The 23,508-nt window shown below is 36.7% G+C and overlaps 1 protein-coding gene across 1 annotated transcript; it reads right to left on the bottom strand.

Moving 5' to 3' along the window:
- Positions 1-1,222: 1,222 nt before the first annotated feature.
- On the bottom strand, positions 1,223-23,229 carry CCDC18 (coiled-coil domain containing 18). Its single transcript, XM_050306581.1, has 24 exons — positions 23,087-23,229; positions 22,822-22,969; positions 22,486-22,633; positions 21,755-21,922; positions 20,715-20,824; positions 19,989-20,117; positions 18,380-18,476; positions 17,514-17,635; positions 15,859-16,168; positions 15,569-15,669; positions 15,299-15,459; positions 14,531-14,751; positions 13,636-13,746; positions 12,910-13,041; positions 12,046-12,183; positions 8,620-8,784; positions 8,039-8,181; positions 7,430-7,593; positions 6,418-6,631; positions 5,739-5,838; positions 4,542-4,658; positions 3,952-4,096; positions 2,351-2,394; positions 1,223-1,371 (listed from the first exon to the last, which is right to left on the bottom strand). Exons 2-22 carry the CDS (start codon positions 22,950-22,952, stop codon positions 3,971-3,973), a joined length of 3,108 nt encoding a protein of 1,035 aa, XP_050162538.1. The 5' UTR covers positions 22,953-22,969; positions 23,087-23,229; the 3' UTR covers positions 1,223-1,371; positions 2,351-2,394; positions 3,952-3,970.
- Between the last annotated feature and the right edge of the window lie 279 nt (positions 23,230-23,508).

Raw genomic sequence — 23,508 nt, 5'->3', positions numbered from 1 at the left:
TATATTTAGTGCATGTAGGAGGAGCAAGCGAGGCTTTATGCAATGCTAGTTAGTGGAATTCCACTAGTGTTGTGATGCAGCTGTAATTACAGATTGGTTGTATTTTCTCCTTGAAATTCTGGTTTGAAGGGCTTACATGTTCCACTGCTTTAAAAAAAAAAATCTGTCTGAAAGTTGATGCATAGATTTCTAGCCTGAAGGCAAAGTGATATGCCTAAAGAGAGTAAAAAAAATAGTGTAATTTGCAATTATTATACCAGTCAACCTAATTCTAATGCTTTCCTTTACTATTATGCAGAGAAACATACAGCTTGATATAAAACACACAATATATTTCTGTAAGGAACAGTATTTTTCACTACCTCCCAATTTTCATAATAGCAGAATAAATAATCTGAAACTGCAGAAATACTTTAGATAAGTGTATCTTAACCTTGTCTATGGTAGCAGAATGTGTGGCTGGTTTTGTAGAACCACTTCGTGTGGCATTTGTGGAACGTGTTTACACAAACAATGAAAGGCCCATGACTGCCCAAGGACTTTGGCACAGGACCCCTTGCAGAGTTGCAGAAACACAACAGATCTATTTGCTGGCCAAGATACACTTGTAAATACAAAACACTCAACTGAGGCCTAGGATTTATATTGCAACACATTCAATTCTGTTCCTCTTAAGTCAAGTAACTTTACTAACTTGATTTTCTAAAGTATGAATCACATGTCTTAATGCACGTAAATGATGAATGCATTATTCAGAAAAATGGAAATAAATATGTTTTAGAATGCATAGTTATGATGCCATTTTAATCTATGGTAATTTTTGTATGGATTTTTGCTGGAAGAAATAAACAAACTCAAAGCTCAGAAAGCTTTATGGCCTTGTCCTCTTTGCATCTTAAAGATACTGCTTGGAATAAAGCAAGCAGGTTTTGCCAGTGTCTGTGATCAAATCAGTGTCCTAAAACATCTTACAAACAGGTCAATTTTAATAAGATGTTGTGTCTGCAACGCTGCGTATGCACAAAAAGAAGATAAAATATTCCCAAACAAAAATTGTTAATAACACCATTGTGTTTTTAATTAGAAATCCTTGGAAAAAGATGACAGCTGAAATTAATTCCTACAACTTAAGATAAATATTTTAAAGTATAAAAAATAAATTAATATGCTCCTATATCAAGGCAATAATCTCAAAAACAGTTGGAAAAATAAAAAGGGTATCATCTGCTTCAGTACAAATAACTCCATTCCTTCTTTAGAAATACTACATTAAAATTTGCTCTTTGAATGCACAACTATGATGCCAGCAGTAGCATTCCTGGGTTGCTGCTTGTCCAATGGGCAACATTCATTTCTTCACAGTTCTTGCCCCTGAAACAAAGCAACTGTGATCAGAACCTTCCTTTAAACTTCTGCATTCAAATTATCATATCTAAATCGATTTGTACCAAGAGATTACTTTTCATTATTAACATTTATCTTACAAATGCAAGAAAACTAACAGCAGGTCTCAAGTCCACGCCTGTTTTCTCAAATTCTGACCCCTAAACTGACATTATTAATGCATTTTTGTCCACTGTTCTTGTAATTGAAGTGCATTTGCTTTCTCAATGAGCACAACTTACAAATTTTACAACATGTACTAAGTTCTAACAGAGAAGTAGGAAAATGTTATGTGGAACAGTTTAAGAAATCTTCATATGCAAATCCCTGTAAAACTTTTGCACAGTTTGAAGGAGCACTGTCTTTTGAAATTGCTCCCCTGTGTAAGGCTTAAGGTTTCATGTTGGATTGCATTACTGTGTTTAAGTTCCCAGCAACTGAAGATTCTAACAATTCAGGAAGTGTTTGTAAAAACCCCACCAACAGTATCAAGGTATCAAGAGAAAGAAAGCTTATGATGTTTAGCAATACAAAGCAAGAAAAATAGCAACGTGAATGTCAACTGGATTTTCTACAGCACACAGAAATAAATGCAGCCAAACACAGTATGTTTGAGGTTGGGTGGGGTCTTTTTGTTAGTTTCTGGAGCTTTAGCTTCCTCCCACCCCTGCTTTGAAAAACAAGTTTACATGCTGGATGTTATTATTCAGCAGTTCACTTATAGAAAGAGCAGTTGGTCTCTTTAGTGTATCATATACAGCAGCCATGTTTACATTAACGTTAGGTTTTTAAACAATTTTATTTCTCATTTCAGAAGAAACCGGGGTCACAAAAAATTAGTTTGCTGTAAAAGTCCAATCTGCTTTTTTTTTTAATAAAGGAAATTACTTCAATTTCCCAGGAAAATGAAAAATTCATTCTTAATGTTCAGTAAGATATTTTGAGATCCTTTAATTGGAATACTTACAGCTTTGAAGGGTAGCAGAGTGCTGAATTGTTACAAGATCCTCACTGCAGATTGAAGCAGAGTAAGAACAAAGAACGATTCAACCAAAAAATCTGTGACCTGGTTATTTCATGAGTCCCAAAGGGGCAGAGAGGACTAGGACAGAAATCTACCCTCTCCAGCAATTCCTCCCCTGAACTAATATATTTTCTGTAATAAGCAGCCAAGGTAGTGTTTTAAGAGGAAAAAGAATGAGACAGACAGACTGCTCCCCTGGGCAAGACACAGCCCCCACCATTCTCCCCTAGATGAATTAGGCAATTGAGGTTTTAGAACTAGGACAGAGAGTTTCTGTGGAAGACTGGTCAGCCATTCTGCAATGTGTTCCTAATGGAGAAATTGTTTTCATACATCATGTTAATATACACAATTTTTAAACAAAGAAGGAACCACATCATATTAGAAGTGGAGCCAGAAGCCCTCTGCAATGTATTTTGTATTTTATGCAGAATGCTTCCAAAATCCAGTGTTTTATCCACCTCACTGCAATGAAAATAAAATTTCTTTTCCTTCATCCCAGGTCTCTAAAGGAAGATGACTAGAGTAGGTCTATTTTCAAAGCCTTTCTTGTATCATTCTAAGGCCTCTCCCTACCTGGTATTCCTTAGCAAAAACTCTAACAAGGCAGTTTGTCTGGAAAGAAAGGGTCCAGTCAGCAGCTGTACAGGGGCTAGCTAGGAAATTCTGAAGCGAAGAATCAGTTAGGAAAAGTTGGCAATATGTTAATGATATGTGTGAATGGGAGCAGCACACACTGTCCTGTCCTTGAGTGTCATAAACAACCTAACAGAAAACCCGACACTGAGGGAGAGCTGACACTGCTTTAATTGGCACTGAACCAACCTTCACATTCAGCTGTTACCCAGCCAAGCCCCCATGATCTGGAATACAGATCAAATGTTTTTGGTGACCACACAGAAATAAACCTTCCTTCACATCTCACCCTAGGGACAAGCAACACACAAATGCAGCCCAACCAAAGTGGCAGGAAACGTCGTGGCCTTGGAGTTCACCTCTAGCTGGCAATCCCCTGCACAAAGCCTACTTATCTCAGGTCACATTTATACCTGCAGTGACTGATTCATGCACCAAACCAAAGATTTGTATCATTCATAAAGTCATTTATGAAGTTTATTCTATCCATATGCTCCCATTCACTGTGCCAAAAAACTCTCACTTCTCGTTCCTATAAACAGCTACATCTCAGGGCTCTTTGGATAGTACCTCAATCACGAGAAGCTCTCATCATACAGCATTTTGGTTTGTTTCATTTCAAGGAAGGCAACGTCACCCACAGCCAGAAAATCAGGTTACAAAAGATAATCAGTATTCAAATTTCTCCACAGAAAGCAGACAATTAAGAGTGTGACATTAAATTTGTAATTTTTAAATAACTAAACTGGTTTAACTTCAAGTGATTAAGATTCAGCAAACACCAGGATACAAAATACAATGATTCTGGGAGAATTAACAACACTTATGCTAAAGAGACACTGTATAGTTCCTTCTAGGCAGGTACAGTAATGACATTAAAAATTGATAATTCGTTTTGTACATTTTACCTTTTCAAGAGCTTCTAGGTTATGTTGTTTTCTTTGCTTTTTTTTTCTTCAGCTGATTTATTTTTTGATCTCTCTGGAGCAATTCAAACTCTTTTTCACGAAGCTGATCTTTAGAATGCTGGAGTTTCTTCTCTAAGCTCTCAATCTGAACAGAAAATGCAATTAAATCAGAACTGATATTTTACCAGAGTTAGAATGATTTAAAAACCCCCAAAAGAACAAAACAAAAAAACCTCACAAATAACCATCAGTTTACCACTGACTTTGGATTCCCTTGTCGATTTTTTATTTTGTCAACATGTTCCTTTACCAAAAGAGCAGTTTGGGAGCTATATCATATCATATCAAGTGAAAAAATAACTTTTCAGTTTCACATTTTTATATCCCTGCAAAATTTATAGTTTCAATTGACAAATGAAGTATTTTTGCTGGTACATTATTAAGGTACTCCCTTCCCTCTCCCTACAGTAAGAAACCAGTTTTCATCTTCTAGATTAAACCTGTCCAGCTATGGTGTCCCAGGACCAGACTTTCTCATAAAATTAGCTGCCCTTTGTTAGGGAGACTGTTTTTAACCAAGTGAGAATTACCTTTTTATTGCATTCCTTGATTTCCAGCTCTGACTTTTCTAAATTGCACTGTAACTGAGTTATTTGTTGTTCCATTTCTCCCCTATGTTCACGAACTGTCATATCCAGCTGTGTAACCTACAGGTAAGAAAGGACGAAAAGGAAATATTTTATTTTGAATTAGTATGTAGATCTTAAGAAGTAATATCACAAACTATGACAGAAAAATTAATTAAATGAATCCTCTGTAGCCTCAAGAATATTCTCTGGAGTAGTCAATATAAAACTGCACCCTAGCTATCTTGTTTAAAAAAATAGTGGCCAAACATAAAAAGAAAAGGAGAAAAATCAGGAAAAAGTCCATAACTGAGTATTTTAGGTCCTCATACACATAGAATACAAGCCTATTTCTCATTTTCAAAGAAATATAATGAATAATTTACTATACAAATCCACCTTGTTAGAAAGTGACAGATTTTGCCAAACAAAAAAAAAGCCATTAAGTCATCAAATGCTTTGATGAATTCCTGGAGCAGCTCACAGGGTACTGTGGCAAAAGTATATTGCAAGATCTGGCCTTCTTACAGTGTCAGGTGCTTAAACAGATTTATTCAAATCCCCACTCCTCCTCTCTGAACCTCAAATATTCTGGAATACAAAGGCTGGTAACTCCTGCAGGGAGAGGCCAGTTATAAGTGGCAGAAAAAGAATTTTCCCATGATGGGCATCAAATCCTGAAGCCAGACCAAAAGACTGAAAATATTTCAAGTGAGCCACAGAAATTTATTCTCAACCAAGACACCATTTCATATTCAGAGGCTGCTTTAGAGCTAATCAAACAATGCTCCAGTGCAAACAAGCAAAGGAGTCTGTCATCTCCAAGCACCCTTCAGCACAGCTCTTTCTTCCTCTTAGCAAACATCAAGCTGAGAACAGTTGTCTTATAACTTTATCACTAATGGAGAACTCTGAGACAGGTTTGCATGAGGCTTCTGTTCCACCAAAACAGAACTCTGTGGTCCCTCAGGGAAGCACAACCTGATTTTCCTGGTGCCACAAGGCTTCAGTAACACAGAGCTGGTTTTGAGGCTGACTCTGGCTGTAGTGACAGTACAGTTTGAGACAATACTTCAAAGCAACCAAACCTAGCAGGCTTTTTATAAGTTATCTACTACATAACAGGAACAATTGTCAGTAATGTACTTAAAATAATCTGACCTGAGCTGCTCTTTGTTTCAGTTCCCAATTCCTTTCCTTCAGTGCTTGGTCCATTTCAAGGAGTTCTTGCTTTTTGTCTTCGATTTCACCCTTGCAACACCTGAAATTCTCATATGTTTAACTGCTTAATGCACATTCAGTTGCTTAACTTCATGTATCCAGCTTGGAAATGATGAGATCTGTTACTTACAGCCACATTACCCTAAACAGGAATCAGCTAATTGATTGCAAAGAAACAAACCCAAATGGAGTAATTCTGTCTACTATATTCCAGGTGGAGATTCCCCAGCAACTTCATTATTCACGTTATTTAATTGGCTATATCAGGACAACATGTTCTTAAAAAAGAATAGTACAGAAGAAAATATCATTATTTGTGGTCAGAAAGGAAACTGGAAAATTTCACTATTCTTCTTACAATTTACTTCACAGCTTTGGGAATCGGAAAATGATTTTAGCAGCTTTTAAAACAGAATTCCTAAAAAAGAATTCAGCACCACTTTTGGAAATTAAAAGTGAGCTGAGGAGCTCAAGTATCAAGTTATCTTACAGCTGCAAACCACCTAAAAATTATAGACAGCTGATAAGAACATTAGAAAAAATCCATCCAAGCTACTTGCTATTCCTAAGGAAAAATGAACACAAGTAAGTTTTCATGATGGAAAGGATATCAGCTTACCTGAGCTCAGTTGTTAGATCCATGATAGCAACGTGCTTCTGCTCCAGAGAGGACTGTGCACTCTGCAATGCATCTTGCAATTCCTGAAGCTGTGTTAAAGTGATTTTTAATTCTCCACGGGCATTCTGTAATGCAGATTCTAGTTCTGCTATTTTCTGCAAGGCTTCCCTGTGGCAAGTCTCACTTTGAAGCAGCTTATCTTCTAAATCATTCACTATTTTACACACACATCACAAAAGACAAAATGCTTAATCATCAGCACATCAGGATCTTTATGCAACACCACTACCTGGTAGCATTTGTAGTCATAATAAACTTTCAGTATCAGTATTGTTTAGGACAGTCTAGAAAAACAGTGACTTCTTATACAAAAACCTCTTTATGGCACCTAAGTCTTTGCTTTGTTTTTATTCAATTCATGATTTGAAATATGAGGATACATCTAAAAACATCTGGCCAAGGAGAAAGTGCAGGGACAATACAGTAATTGAGTATGTAGTGCTATGGAAAATGCAGGCAGAATTGCTGGTATTTCTCTGGTTCAAAACAATGGTCCAATTAAATTAAATGGAAGAGAATGGATTGGAAAGTTTATTTCCATAGACTTCCTTGTGGGGTTTTCTGTTTCTTTTAAAGAGCTGAATTTTTGTGAATAGCACATGCCTTTATTAAATGTATGTGTCTCATTTGCTTGTCACAGCAAGAATCTGCATTGCCAATTTACAGGGAAACTACTTATTCATTTCACCTGGGGTAAAGGTATATGCCACAGAAGTGAGAATTTGCAAAGGTATGTTAAAAAAAAGTTTGTGATTTTTTTGTTTTGTGGGGGTGTTGTTTGGTTGGCTTTGGCTTTGTTTGTTTGAGGTTTTATTAACTATGGAATTACTAATACATTAAAAAAATTATCATTTTTCTGGATTATAAGACAGGGGGAAATGGAAAAATGTCTAATTCATAAAGAGAAATAGCATAATGAAAGGAAGCCTGAGAAACAAAATAGCCAAATTACCCTCATTTGCTTTTTTATTGAGCTCTAATCTTGCTTCTTCCAAAATGATATCCAACTGATTTATCTGCACTGTTTTGTTTTCACCATCTTGTTGTAACTGCACTATTTGTTTCTCCATATCAGTTAGTTCTTTCTTGCACTGATCCATCTCCAATTTAATCTGCCTATTAGAAGCAACCAGAAAAAAAGAACCATGTAATAAAAGCAACATGTGTATACCTTACATGCTCTAAGACAAGGTTTGTAAATAAAACAGAATTTAAAAAGTCATGTTAAGTAGGCTTTTCTTGCAATCAAAACAATATTCTATAAGAGTAGTCATTTCCTAGAATATACTATCTACAGTTACAAGCAAGTTGATACATTTATGAATTGAACTGCATCATGAAGTGCCATCTTAAAGCTAAATAAGTTGCCAGGACATGCATTAATTCCACTGGAAAACTGCTCCAGAAACTCATGACTCTGCCAGTTAGAAGCTTCCCTTCTGATTTCGAGTCTGTGCTCACACAGAGGCTGAAGTGAGTAACTCCAGAGCAGAACTCCATTTCAGACACAATCTGGCTGATCCGGGTCTGTGCAGAATATCCCTTGATACACTGAACCTACCTGATGGTACAGCTCAGTTCATCCACCTTCTGTCTGTTGAAATCTGCTTCCTGAGCAGTGAAGTGAAGTTTCTCCTCTGCCTTTCTCAGCTCATCTGCTGCACGTGCTTTCTGCTTCTGAAGCTCTTTCTCCAAAGTGGATACCTGGCAAAGGTATTCGGAGAGTACCTTTAAATTGCATTCCAAAGAAACACACACCCTTGTCCTGCAACTCACATAACACAACAGATGGTAGTCTGTAAATAATTTAAGACTAGAACTTTGCACGTTTGAACGACAAATAGTTTCTAGTAAATATAACAAGAGACAACTTTCTGAATTTAAATGCACCTCTCCTTAATTGCAGTGTAGGGTTTGATTTTGGAAGTACTCAGCCACTCTAATGCAAGCTAGAGTTTCTGAGAGCACAGAACCTGGTTTAAGATAAAACAAACCACCAAATTCTTTATTTTAGATGTATCTAAAATAATAATTATCAACTCAGTTATCAAAGAAACACTCAGATTTTAAAGATATTACAAAAACATATCTAAAGGCATTTATTTTTCTCTCTTTATGTAGACACTTCTCACCATACTGTACCTGTTGTTCAAGTTTAATCTGATTATCTTCCAGCTCCCCATTTCTAATAGTTTCTTGCTGTAACATTTGCTGATGATGAAGCAAAGTTTGTAGGAGAACAGTTTGTTCACTCATGTCCTGAATATTCTGATCTTTTACTTTTATTTCTTTCTGTAAATAACAAAGCTGAAAAGACATTTATTTTCCATTACAATAAAATATTTTTATTTTCACTTGCATAGCTACTCTCCCTTAATGAGCACAGAACCACATCTATGATTCAATAAAACTTCTGGCTCTGAATTTAGCTGCACTGCAGTTGCAACATTGCATACCAGACCTCATAATTCATCACTGAGTTGTGCTTTAGAAAGTAGGTTAGGATAGTGGGAACTTAGCAGTTCCAGTTCTTGATTCTTGCTTTCTAAATATAACTTGTCAATATTTTAAAAACATATATAAGAGATTTTTAATTTCTAAATCACTTTTCTTTATGTCAGTTTTCCTTATTTCTCAGAAAGTCCTTGTTTTCCTCTTGAGATTTGGTTCTCAGTCTTCCCCCTCCCTTCTTCCTACCTCTATAATAGTCATTCCAATAAAAACCAGGAATTTTGAGTGCCTAACTTGTCCTATGTTGAACAGTCCTGATTTCTCAGTGATGAATGCCAGGGGAAACCATTCTGGGGAACAAAAAAAACCCAAAAAACAAACAGCCTACTATATAATTAGTTCATGTGGTTGGGCACACTCACAAAGAAAAATACATACTAATATTTACACTCAGTTCCTTCTTGTTTTCATGTAGTAGCAGAAAGTATGATAAAACTCTGGGGCTTGAAGGAAACATTTTCTTATGCCCAGACTTAATCAAAAAACAAATCAATTATGTGCACCTAAATTTATATTGCAATAGTGCTCCCTCCATTTTCTTCCCCGAGATAATGTTTTGTTTCACATAATTCTGACTTGTTACTTCTGTCAACAATTCACTTATCTGGGTGCTTCTTTTCCCTAAGCTTATCCAGTGTTTCTCAGTTATGATTTTCCCCTTTACCCTCACAAAATGCATCATCTTTTCCCAGCTTACTTCCTATTCACAGTACCACGTTTTGGCTGTTATTTCACAAACTTTCAGATTAAATCAATCATAACAAGTGTTCTCTGCAATACAGAAGAGTTGTAAAACAAGCTGTTACCTCTTCAGACCTGTCTTTGCGCTGATTTACAAACATCTCCTTATTTTCTGGTGACTGACTCAAGTACATTGCAACTTCTTCCTTACTCACCTTTAATGCTGACTCAAGTTGTTGTACCTAGTTGGATGCAACAGATCACTTAAAATTGCATGGCATGGTTTGTATTAACTAGTCTAAAAACTGTGTTAAAAGTCATCTTTGTAGGAAATGTCCGAAAAGCTACATTTTTATCAAAAGAGTATTAAAATAGTTGCAGAAGACTATGATAAACTTTAAAACTGAAATAGTACTCAGAAATTAAAATTATTTGTGAAATTCAATTACAATACTTTAGAGTGTGTTTAAACCAGATGAGACTACCAGTTATGAGAAGATATTCCAGCATTTGTCAGTAGCTGGAATTTAAAAGGAGACATATGTCCAATACCAAGTCATTAATCCATCATCACAGGTTGTTATATATAGAACTGTATAAATAAATTTGGAATTATCATCACATGCAAGCTGACATCTTATTCCAAAAATAACAGTCAGATACAAAAATTACACTCTTAATACCATTCTTTTGAGAAAGTTCCTAACAGCGTGTTCCCTTTCTGCACTGGGAGACAGTGCTGGAGTTTCACCAAAAGGGAAAGGAAGAGCTTTGAGCAATGTCAACACTGTTAATCTGCTTTACCCTTTTAATATTGATTTGAATTTGAGTCATCTCTAACGAATACATCATAACCTCAAATGGATAAAAATTACAAAGAACCAACCCCCAAACGTCTTAAGCCACAGTAATTAAGCTTTTCTTAACCGTTTGGTTTCAACACTAAGACCTCTCATCAATGAGAATTGTGCTGAATTTAGCTGCAGACTGGCTGATGCTTTCAATTCTGCAGTCAGACTACCAGCTTTCTAAATCACACTGGACTGTGTGTCTCTCTCCCCACCCCATTCAAGAGATTGTTGAAGACAAACTACAATGGGTCTTAATTTTAAATCTCTGTAGAACGTCCCAAATACTACAAACCACTTGGATAGAAAACAGGTCCAACACAAGCTCAGAAAGAGCATGCTAACTAGCTGAGTGCCCAGGATCCTCTCCCGCTGATACCCTGAAGATTTAACACTGTTTGAAACCTCACTGGGGTAAATCATCACCTGGCACTGGTTTATTAAGATACTTTTGGAAGTGCTGCATGGAAAATATTTATCAGGCAAACACTAGGAAGAGGTATAGATGGTTAAAAACATGACCAATATTATAGCATCATATATATAAAATATAGGCCATATGCAGACAAAAAAGATACATAACATTAGCTCTATTAGACAAGGTTGTACTTTTAAGAGTACAATAAGCACAAGTCTGTGCTATTTACAAATACAGTGATTTTATAAAGCAATTAGGCATTGCATAATCTCTTACTGTAGGTTTCACCATACTTGTTTTAATCAAAAAAAAAGAAAGCAAACAAAAGAAAAACAACAGAAAAAAATGGAAATATTTCAGCTCAATGACTTCTGGAATATTAACCTAAGACAAATTTCTATAAAACATTTTTATGATAGAAGATAAAAGGAAATACACCATCACTGCAAACTTCAAAACCATTAATTGAAAATAACAAAGAACTTATTAACTTTGATTATTTCTTCTGTTAAGTGGCCTTCCAGCATTTTCAATCCTTGATCTTTCCTGACATTTTGATTTTCCATTTCCTGTTTGTACACATATTTTTATTCAAGAGAAGAAAACATAAATATAATAGCAGTAATTTAATAAAAACTCATATTAAGGATCAATGAAAAAAATCCCGATGAGTGTATTTAAAACCCAGTTGCTTCTCTAATGCATTTGTGTACGTGATACTCTGAAGTGAATTTGGTTCCTGACAGATGTCCCCTCATATTCTGCAGCAGCAGGCATTATATCAGACTAGAACATTCTTGGGTTTCCACCTAGGGCAGAATAGATGCAACTTTTCTTTATCCAGATCTGTTTCCTTTGATCAGAGCAAGAAGCCCAAGGGGCAAACACAGACATAAAGAAAATGCTGGGATAGAAAATAATGAAAGGCCACTAAAGTTTGTACAATATACAGTAGTAGCAGCAGTAACTGGTGACTGAACTAGATTCAGTCAATTAGTCAAACAAGAATTTAAAAGCATGTTTCATTTTCTCCAATTTTCCCATGTATTTATGGATGTTCTTTTCATTATTACTAGTCACTTGTTCAATTTGCATAAGAGCCAACCTTACCTCTCTGCTTCCTGTCAGCAACCCATCCAGTGATTTGATATGATGAAGCTGTTTATGTATAACCTCTCGTTGTAAAAAAGAGATTATTTTCTCTTGTTTAATGAATTGTTGATGTTTCTTCTCCAGCTGTGTCTGAAGCTGTCCATAAGTAAATCATAATGTATTACTTAAATGAGAATTTTTCCATCTAAATGTTCTATTTACCCATCACTTTTCTACTGAAAAGTAAATACAGTCTTGCCATCAGCAGTATTGCACAGTCTTAGAATTATCAAGAAATCCCAAACATCTTAAATCAAGAGGAGAATCAAGAGAATGAGGCAGACAGAGTGTAATAATCTGTCATCAGCTTCATACATGCTTTAGTAAAGGATGACAAGCTTCTTGAACAGCTAGAAATAGCCACAGTTATATTTCTAATCACATGAAGCAACAGAATTCTTCTTCAAAGACTGAAAAACCTGCCAGCTATTCTCCCTGAGCACAGATGCTCATAAGGCTCGGGCTGGCAGAGGTTCAGCCAACAAGAAAACATTGTTAGAAGCTGTCATGGTTTAAACCCATTAGCAATAAAGCTGTACTTTTTTTTTTTTGCTTTGTTTGGAGCAAAGAACAACAGCACTTTTCCTAAGTCCTTACTTCTCTTTAGTTGAGCAGAAAAGAGGATATGAATATTTCAGAGGAAAAGTCATGTAGAGTTAGATGGAAAATGGAGTAAAATCAGGAAACCTAGGGAGAAGAATGAACTTTTTAATATAACTTTTTAAATGGACGTGTCTCACAATTACAAGAAAGACAAAGAAATTAACATAGGAAAACGTTACCAAGTACAACACTCATATATACTGGCACACAAAGTCTTACTAGTTCTAACTGTTTCTTCATCTCTTTGTGCTGCTCCAGGTGAACCAACTTTGCATTTTCAAAAGCAGAATTTATTTTCTCATGTTCTTCACTGATAGTTGCTTCCAACTCATGAATGCGTCTGCTTTGTCCCTGGGAAACGGCAACAACAGAAAGACTTAATAAAAATATTTAATGATATCAGTGGTTTATTTGACCATCTAGTTTCTAGATTTTTGTAAAAGAACAACACAGAAAATACTGAAGTTACACACAGCTTGTGTCATCTCAAAGGACGTAACACAGGGAGAGAAGATCAGAGACAAGGTGTCTGCCAAGGTGGACTGTGGCACAGATAACTTCTGACAAAGATAAAAAGAAATTCTACCCTCCCATGGAGAGATGGCATCTTTAAAATACCATTGTGAAGACTTTTTTAGCCACAGGTCTACACATATGTCACTGAAACAAATGGCAATGCTACAATTGACTTCACTGCATGTATCCTAAGGAAAAAGTAACATGTCCATTAATAACTTCCCACATTCAAAGGCAGGGAAGAAGGAATGTTTTCTTTGAAACAAGATTCAGTTTTCAAAGACTGCCTACCCTAAAAACTGCACAGATTGTTTAGCAGATCTGAAAGTCCATCCATTTTGAATACATGAAATACTACTGTTAAGTTAAACTTTAATCTCCACTTATGTCTTTTCACATAAACGTAGTTTCTCACTGAGAACATTTTACCATGAGTTCCTGTTCCAGCTCAGCATTTCTTGCTGCAGCAGTGGAATAAGCGATAGTCTTTTCTTCCAACTGTTCCTCAAGGGCAGAAAGTTGAAAAGATTTCTTTCTTATCTGAAATTAAATATGGCACTAAACAGCATGTAAACAACTGTTAGGGGTTTATTCAAGTATTTGTATAGACTTTCTTATCACGGGTTCCATTTTAGGTACTACTATAGCATTTTTAATTAATCGTTTATTTTGTTGATCTATTAAATTTTATTACTTAAAGAGAAAGATTCAGGACAATTTACCTAAAATTTATTCAGTTAATGGTAATTGTGAGTAAAATAGCTATTACAGATTTATAACATTTATGTCCATTATTAGGAAATATTGCAAAGCCCATTATGCCAAACTCTATAAACACATTAGCACCAGAACATAAACATTAGCATTTGAACTTATTCAACCTGAGATGAGCTGAATGATTTCTTTCATTTGTGGCTCTCTGGTGATGATGTTTTTCTCTGGCAACTGTACTAACATTTAATGAGGAAAAATACAAATGTATTTCAACATCTATTTCCTAAGATTACACATTATTTAAACCATACCAAAGCAATGAGACTGAGCATATTTTCCATATAACAAATCAAAATAGTAGCAGAAAAGCCCACTACTACATCAGCTTTAAAAACATATTTCCAACAGCTAATAAGCTAAGGCTGCTATTTTTGAATTTTTCTTCTTGATGACAAGTTTAGTTCAGACTTTTCTCAAATAAATCAGATTTTAAAATTAATATGGCAATTACAGTTAACAGTTATTAAGGCAATAACTATTGGTCTTCATTATCTTTGATTACTGAAACAAAGAAAAAGTGACATTTTTTTCAGTGCTGCTAAAAACTTACTTCTTTCTCTAAGCTATTAGTTTTTGAAGCCTTCTTCAGTAGGTCTTCCTGTATGATTTGGAACTGACTGGTCCTTTGAGCCATGCTGGTCTTCAAAGAAGAATTTTCATCATCTGCTTTGGTCAGTTTAGTGTGTAACTCTTCTATCTCTTTCTGGAATCTTTGCTTCATTTTCTCAAATTGCTTGCTTATAAGTTCCAACTGTTGGCATTTTCTCCTCTCTCAAAGTAGAAAAAATAAATCTGAGATTAACTTATAAAAGTACATACAAACCTATAATGTAACTGAAAGCTGTGACTCAGGAAAGGAAATGAAAAGGCCCTCAACAAAAAGCCAACAAATAAGAAGTGAAGACACCATCATTACATATATATGTGCCCTGAAGTAATTTCTTGGAGCAGTCCTGATAGTAATCCCAGAAGCAATGGCAGAAATACTGCAACGGCAGGTTACAGAGAAAAGTATCAACAAAAATACAGAGACCTTAGCATAACCTGCATAAAGAGAGAAATACATGGTTCCAGTTCAGCACAACTGCTAGCTTAGCTATTGCTGAACAAGTAACTTAACTAGCAAAAGAAAGAATATTGTGCCTGGAGAACATGACAGTATCCAAGGTGGCAAAATGCTCACTGTTCAACCAAACCATACCTCATAGCTCACAGAGATACATTTAAAAAAAAAAATAAAAACAAGTAAACCCCAACAGAACATTTCTGTTCTGTGGATTAATTAGACAGAACTGCACAGTTATTTCAGAAAGCTTACCTCCTTGACTTCTGATCAATTTGACAGGCTCTGTTTCCAGGCCACATAACCTGCTATTTTCTTGTCCTTCATTATTATTAGACAGATGTTCAGCTCCAGCACAGATAGTTAAGTTTGCATGAGGCTTTTGAATTTCAGCTTCTTTCATTGACAGTTTAATGCTATTATAAAGGAGGAGACAACTATTTAACATTCTTTCTACGTGCTGATTCTAATACCACCTTATTATCTGCCTATTCTTGCCATAATTCAGTAATCAGAAAGTTATACCTTAGGTCTGCAATCAAAGGTTTACTTGATTCACAAGACTCAGAGATAACTTCTTTCGTTGAGGAACTCAAAAGCTGGTGTTTGAAATGGTGCCATTTAAACTAAAAGTTAAGGGAAAAAAAGATCAGTGAAAAATCAATTTTATATTTCTTCACAGCATGATCAATTAAGGTATTATACCAGCATATAAATGTTAAGACACATATGCCAGAATGTTAAAAGTCTGGATAACTTGATTCTTAAAATTATTCAATACATAATACACTTCTAGGCTGTATTTGTTACTGTACCTCTTCAGATGTGCTTGAAGACAACTGAGAAATAATGGTTTCTAGTATGTTGAGCTCTTGCCTTGAATCCTCAATTTCTTGATGACATAATTTCAAGTGGTTATTTTGCTGTGCAATAAGTGCTCTCAGCTCTGCATTCTCACTTAGTAGAGCATTTTGCTCTTTAAGCACTATTTCTTTTTCAGAAAGTTCACTCTTGAGCTTGATGATCTTCTGATCAGACTGACTCAGCATTGATGTCATTTCAGTGTTCTTTGCCTCTAGAGTCTTAATTTCTTCCTTTGTGCTATTATTCTCTTCCTTTAATTGCCTAAAAGGGTATTTAAAAGGCATAGCTCAACATAGAGAATTTTCATTATTAGAAGAACCAGAACACACCATAGCTGCAATGTTTTACTAGTTTTCTGCCTCTCAAAATCTAGGCTTAGCTCTATACAAAGGACAGAAAAGTTTTTGCTGCTTTACTAAGCTTTCACTGTTCCTAGGGAGCAAGATGGAAAGTGTTATCAGCAAAAAAAAAGGAGAGAGTCAACAACTTTTCTTTCTTAAGCAACTTCGTGAAGTTTTGAGCATTGCCAGGACAGTCACTGGTAGGAAATGGACCAAACAGCTTTAACAGCACAGAAGTCAGGGCAATTTAAGAACAGGATAAAGTAACTATATAACAATACATAAAATCAAAATTATGAAGATACTAAGACTGAGCTACTCTATCATTCTGTTAATAACAAGAGAGGGAGGGGTCCCATTTCTCCCTATGTTCTTGTACACTGAGACAACTGTATTTCGAGCTTATCTCAAATTATTTAGTTTTTTAGGTACTTGTTGGTTTACCAAACTGAATTAGCTCAGCAAAGGCCCTGGTGAGTCCCAAACCTGGGACTGAGCAGAAGAAAAGAGAACAGAAAAGAGAAAAAAAAAAACGAAACCAAAACCTCAGAAGCAGAGACTTATTAAGTAGGCTAAAACTCATGGAAAGGTGTTCACACTCTTGCCAAAATGGCCTAAAAAGCAACGGTTTAGACAGGAATGCGAGTGTGGACAATGCATGTAAATAGAATACCCCAAAATGTCTGTGCAGGTCTTTGTCCAAACCTAACAACTCTAAAGGCAGCTGATGGTTGCCTTCCCTCATTAAAGGAATGAGGGAATTACAAAGGACGGCTGAAACGACATACAAGGAGCATAAAAACTCCTTAGTGGGAAAGGACCTTTGAGTTGGGACAGAGAGCATCAAAAGCAGGTCTGACCATTCCAGAAGCTGCAGTCAGCACCACAACCTCCACTGCAGCCTGAGGGCAGCCTCCCCACGGGATGCCAAGGGTGTCCTTCACCCCAGCCAGGGAACAACCAGGGCAGGGGCGTTAGCAGGGCCAGGCAGCAGCACGTGAGACCAGAGCACCCACAGAGCACAGGCAGCAGTGAGAGACCAAGGGAACCAGTGTCCCCAGAAGGCTTAGGGGGTGCAATCTTACTGGGAATGTTTGGCAGCATGTGGGATCAAAACATTTAAGGATTAGTTATAGGAAATAATGTAGAAAAAAAAATTATTGATTTGAATTATATGAATGGAGCAGCACATTCACAGTGACAACTGTAGCATGTAATTCCTTCTCAAAAAACTGTACAGAGATTTTTAAAAGCCTTTGCATTACCTTAGTTGCTCTTCTAGGATGTTTAGATCCTTTCTGTAGCTGATGCACTTTTCATTCAACTTCTCTTTTTCCTTTTCACAATTAATTAAACGTTTTCCCAAGACTAATTCTTCAGCTTTAACCTTAAAAAACAATTTTTTTCATTACTTTACAACAATAAACTAAGCTTCCATGACCAACTGGCTATTTTTAAAAGAATACTATAAATACTATGGTCTTTTTTTTTCTTTCTGTTAAGCCTGTAGATAATTGTGTTGCTCACTGTTGTGAAGAAAAGGGACAAAGAAGTTTTCCTCTTCTGTCACCTGGGAAAAAATTACTTTAATATTTTAGGGCATATTTGTGGTTGGGCAATGTCCTTCCATGTGGAAAGAAGTCCAATAAAAAAAAATTCTCAATCAGAGGTAACTGTCTCAGACCTGTATTTTCTCCTCCCACAAGGTAGGAAGCATTAACAATCTGATCACTGGAACTCTGGGAGATGATTTCATCTTCATCTTAGCTCTCCTCTAGCTCATGTTTCATTGAACAGGTTAAATGGAGTAAAAGAGTTCTTTTGAAAGGATCTTATATATTTAAAATGTAAAATTCCCAGCAGGCAAGATGGGGACAGAAGAAACAACAGTAGTATTAGGATACTCTAAAGATGCAGATTGTCCAGACTGTGCAAAGACAGTGGAAAACTGTATAACTGAATTTATCACCACAAATAATTGCTTACCCTATCCCATCTCTCTTAGGACTTTGCCACCCACAAGCAGAAACAATTGACTCACTGGTGAACCTGTTGCTGTTAGCTGCCTAGTTTACTGGAAGAAGAAAAATCTTAATAGCATGGCAAAAACTAGTGAAGAAAAAACTCTCACCTTTTCTAATTTTTCATTTATTTCTGCTTTATACTTTTTGAAAGCTCTTGTCAGCTCCTCCACATTCAACAAAGCTTCATTTCTTTGCTGTTCTGTTCTGCAAAGAAAAAGAAGCAAACCAATTTCAAAAACCACAAATTCCAGCCATTACATAACCACCTCCTCCAGTTCCTAAAACCAATTACTAAAGTAATTGCTCCAGGTACTTCCTTTCTTCTTCCAACTTTCCAAGGCGCAGATACCGTGTGAGGAACTGCTCAAAGGAACAACCCCCTACTCTTTCCTTTAATCACTATCCATACTCACTAGGGAAGAAATTGGAGCAGTACCCTCAGGTGTGCAGTCTGTTCAGGACACCCAACACAGGCACACAGAGAATTACTGCTGCTCAAGAACATTTCTCTCTTCCACTAAGGGAGCTGTGGGCATGGGGCACTGCCTCCCCCAAGTACAGCCAACCCTCACAGCGGGGTTTCTCCGTCTGAGGACCACCACCCATCGGAGATGGCACAAGTATTCAGAGAAGGGGATAAAAGGACTTCAGAATAACAAAACAGTGTCAGTCTAAAGCACTTCATTTTCCCTGGCCAAAGAATAGTAAGTTGTGGCAATCAATGATTAAAAGGAAACCGTAATAACTGCTAACACTAGCTGTAACACTTGCCTTTAACACCTGGCAGAAGCTCAGCTTTTCTGAAGCACCAAAATATTTACATTTGCAACTAGTAACTAGGTACAGGTAGTTCCAACCCCACCTGCTCTGAATGGTGGTCATAAAGCAACACATTTCTTCAACCAGCAGTGCAAGCCCCACAGTATTTCCATTTGTCTTGCTATAAGAAGGTTAGAGGTAATTTTATGGGTAGATACACAAACCAAACAAAGAGTTTGCATTCAAAAGGTTCAAGAAATGCTTCCCCAAGTAACCAGTTAATTTTTGCCCCAGGTAATGAAGTTAAATGAATAGGGCAGATAGGAATCTTTTTATTATTCCTCTCACTTTTTTAAAATGACATTTTGGAAGCGATAGGACTGTACATGGTAACTTCTAACAATCAAAAGAAATTAGCTAACCCTCCCAGTAGCCACAGAGCCACTGGGCTAAAAGAGGCAATAGGAAAGGAAAATAGGGATGGAGATGGAATTACAGAACCCTTTTGAACAGTATCATGTAGACAGGTAAGATTAGGGATAACAAAAATGTTCTCTTGATTAAGTTGTGCTTTTATCACTTTCCTTGCACCAACCCCAAAAATACAGCACTCGGTACTGCTGAATACTGAGCACAGATTGTAGGTTCTTGCAAGACAAAGACCAAAATAATTCAGGAATAATATATTCTGGAGACTTTTCAGCTCTCCACCACAGTGCATCTGTCCTGAAGGGAAAAAAGCAGCTGATAAGCTGGTTACTAGTGTACAGTATCAGTCTGCAATTACCAACTAATGTTTAAATAATCAGTACCTTCACAAAGGATTTCGCCTCTTTTAAAAAATACCATCCCTAAAGCAGAAAAGTAATTTGATTCCACAAAATAACTAACTATCAATGGAAATAAGCACTTCCACACTTATTATTCTGTATTCCATTTATTAAAATGACTTAGTACCTCTTTCCTTGCTTGCTCCGTTCAATTAACTCCATTTTCAGACTTTTATAGCCCTTTTGATATCTTTGTAACATGTTTTCTCTTTCCATTGCTGTTTTCTGGTTCTGATCTAGTCTATCTTCTGCATCTCTGGCAAATAAACAAAGCATAATTAAAAACCAAGAACTTTTCTTGTAAAGAAAATAGATTTCTGTCGTTCTTTTCTGCATATGATGTTTGAGGAGCACTAGTCAAACATGCTGCAACTCTGTACACCAGGCTTGGAACACCTGCAGTCTCCAGACTCCCCAGCAGTCTGTCTGCAGTCTGCAGTGGTGTCCAAACTTCATCAACAAGCTTCAGGTGTCACAAGTGCCAAGGACCCTGGTGGCTGACCCCTTGTATCACAAAATGCACCATCATGTTTGAAACATGTATGCTTGTTACAGCAGAATATATGCAGTCATGTAGCACACAATCCCTCTATCCAATTATCAGGGCATATCTGTGCTTAGCACACATTATAAACTGGTTTCTTCATCAACCTTTATCATTTTTTCTCAATTTCTTGAAGTACATTCAGCACAGAATAGATCACCTCCCTCCTCCTATTTTTGGCTCTGAAGTGAAAGTTTCAGACCCAGATTACATGACTCACACAGTACCAGTAATTATGTCATCCCAAAAAAGAGATTGGACCAGCAAGCAGACAACAATAAAACACTGATTTAAAAGTACACTTATTACTTCAGAATTTTATTTTGAGCTGAAACTTCTGCTTCCAGGTTTAAAATCTGTTCTTTCAACTTCGGAACGTCGACTAAATGTGTACCTAAAGTGGACTCGAGATACGAAATCTGAAACACAAACACAATTGGGGTTGCATTAAGAGTTATTATATATCTTCAGGTGGGACACATAAGAACAATCTGCTTACTGAATGACAGTGCTCTTAACCCTACTGTAAATTACCTTTGTTCATCTACACCAACTGACCTCCAATTTTCTGCTCATTTAACATCCCTCCAGTTCCAGTGTGATACCCGGGATTTCTTTATATGTCCTGTCTCTTGCTTTTCCCAAAAAGTTTATATTCAACTATTTCTTCTTTCAGTGACAGGCAGTCAAATGTTTTGTTTATCTATTTATTTGTACTGTCTTGGAGATAACATTTCTCAAGCAAAAAGCACTAAGCATGCCTTTGCACTAAGCTATGTTTTATTAACGTCACATACAAACCAAATATAAGAATATAGCTGTCATGAAACAAACCTGTACAAACAAGCGTATACTAAATCAGTAATGATTTACTAGACACAGTATTTCCTTCTAACCCATCTTCACTTATTAATATATTAATCTGGATTAATGAGATCAACTCTTCATTTCCTAGACAAATGACTACTGTGCCATTATTATTCACATTAATCTCAAAGTAGCTCAGACACGTGAATGTACAGTACTAAATACCTACACTGAACTGTTTTCTTTCATAATGTATTTTTCATTCTGTGGCTTACTGGCTTTAGACTAAACTTTGGAACATGAATAGTTAGAACTCATAATTAATACAGTTGTTTTGCCAATGGAGAAATAGATTCCAAAACACTCTGTTCAAGATTAACACTGATTATTAAATACATACTAAATATTAAACTTAGACTAAGACAAGACAAAAAAACAGAATATTCTGCTTGGAATTATAAACTCCAAAGTCACGGTCACTGGGATGTTTGGGGGGGTTGGGGTTTGTTTTTCTTTTTGATGAATATGATAAAGATACATACTTTTGTTTTTGACTGCATCAATTCAAAGTTCATTGTTTCCACCCTGTTCTTTAGGTAGTGGTTCTGAGAAGTCAAAGATGCATTTTGCTCTTGAAGGGCATCCAGCTTTTCCTGAAGACTTTCATATTCTTCCACAGTTTTATCCACAGTTGTGGATACTGAGTAAGACTAGACAGAAAAATATGGTTTTATACACACACACACACTTATATATGGATACATAAGCAATATATACATCATAAAATCATAAATAGTTTGGGTTGAAAGAGACCATTAAAGGACATCTAGTACAACCACCTTGCAATGATCAGGGCCAACTTCAACTGGATCAGCTTGCTTAGAGCCCCGTCCAACCTGACCTTGAATGTTTCCAGGGATGGGGCAACCTGTGCCAGTGTTTTACCACCCTCACAGTAAAAAACTTACAACCAATCTAAACTGACCCCCTTTCAGTTTAAAACCATTACCCCTTGTCCTACTGGAACAGGCCTTGCTAAAAACTTTGACCTCATCTTTCTCATAACTCTCCTTCAAGCAGTGAAAGGCCATAATGGAAACTTAGCAGAAAAACCATATTGAAATGATATTACGTTGAAGAGTGCTCAACTGATATCACTGTCCAATGCTACAGTGTATCCGCTCCAAGCCCTACCAACCAAAAAACATCCAAAAACATAGCAAAGATTAGAAAATCAAAGCAATAATAATAAGTAATAAAGAGCAATATTTACTTTGGGTTTTCTTTGAAAATCTCGGTGAGATGTTTTACCAGAATTCTTGGAGTTGGAAAAGCCCTGATTGTTGTAATTAGGCTGTACAAAATCCTCCAGAGCAAAGTCTGTCGCCTCAGCAAAGCAGTGGCCGTAATGTTCCTTTGTACTAGTGTAGAAGGGAGAGTATAAAGTTACTACTCCAGTTTTTCGTTATTAAGTTGCTTATTAGGGTTGTTTATTCAAGACTGTTCAAACGGAAAGCACAAAAAGAGCTAACTGCAGTAATTCAGTACACTAAACAAGACAGATTCACTATGAAAGACAGGCAGTTCTCATTCCCAAACACACTCATACCTGGAAAGCTCTTTCTCTACTGTTCGTAGGTTTTTTTCAGTTCTCCTCAGCTGATTCTGTAATGACTGAACGTTTGCAAACAGGTCTTCATCAGCACCACTTTTAGAGCAAGTCCACATAGTACATTCCATTGGTATCACACATACAGCTAAAATAATATTTAATATTAAAACACTGTTAAACATACGTGAAGACTATTTGCAAAGATACTTTTAAAGATAACAAAAGAAGGTGGAGAGGAGACAAAAATACAAAAAAAAAAAACCTTTTTTCTTTCTAAGACAAGAGAAAACACAAATTTACAAATGTACATTTCACACACTATCTCTTCCCACGTTCACTAGATAAAAATAACTGTACAAATTGCCTCTTTTGAGAAAAGGAGTTCTGTACGCGTTCGTGAAGCACAAAAAGCTTCGCGACTTGCCATGTAGCAGAACGGGAAAAGCCCGCTATACATGAGTTGCCAAAACTCCCTCACACAGCACATCGCGGTGACCTCGGAGCTCCCGGGGAGTCCGGCACGGGAGCAGCGCACACGCCAATGCCCAAAACTTGCCTCGCTGCCCGTGACCAGCGAAGCGACAAAGCAAAGCGAAGTGTCCTCCTCGGGCGGACGGGCCGCGCCGGGCGACGCGGGGGGAGCAGCGCCGGGCGGAGAGCGCTGCGGGGCCGGGCTGGCGGAGG

This window comes from Myiozetetes cayanensis, unplaced genomic scaffold (assembly GCF_022539395.1).
Source record: "Myiozetetes cayanensis isolate MyiCay16 unplaced genomic scaffold, myiCay2020 scf12, whole genome shotgun sequence".
Classification (NCBI taxonomy): Eukaryota; Metazoa; Chordata; class Aves; order Passeriformes; family Tyrannidae; genus Myiozetetes; species Myiozetetes cayanensis.
This window is presented reverse-complemented; position numbering and strand designations above follow the sequence as displayed.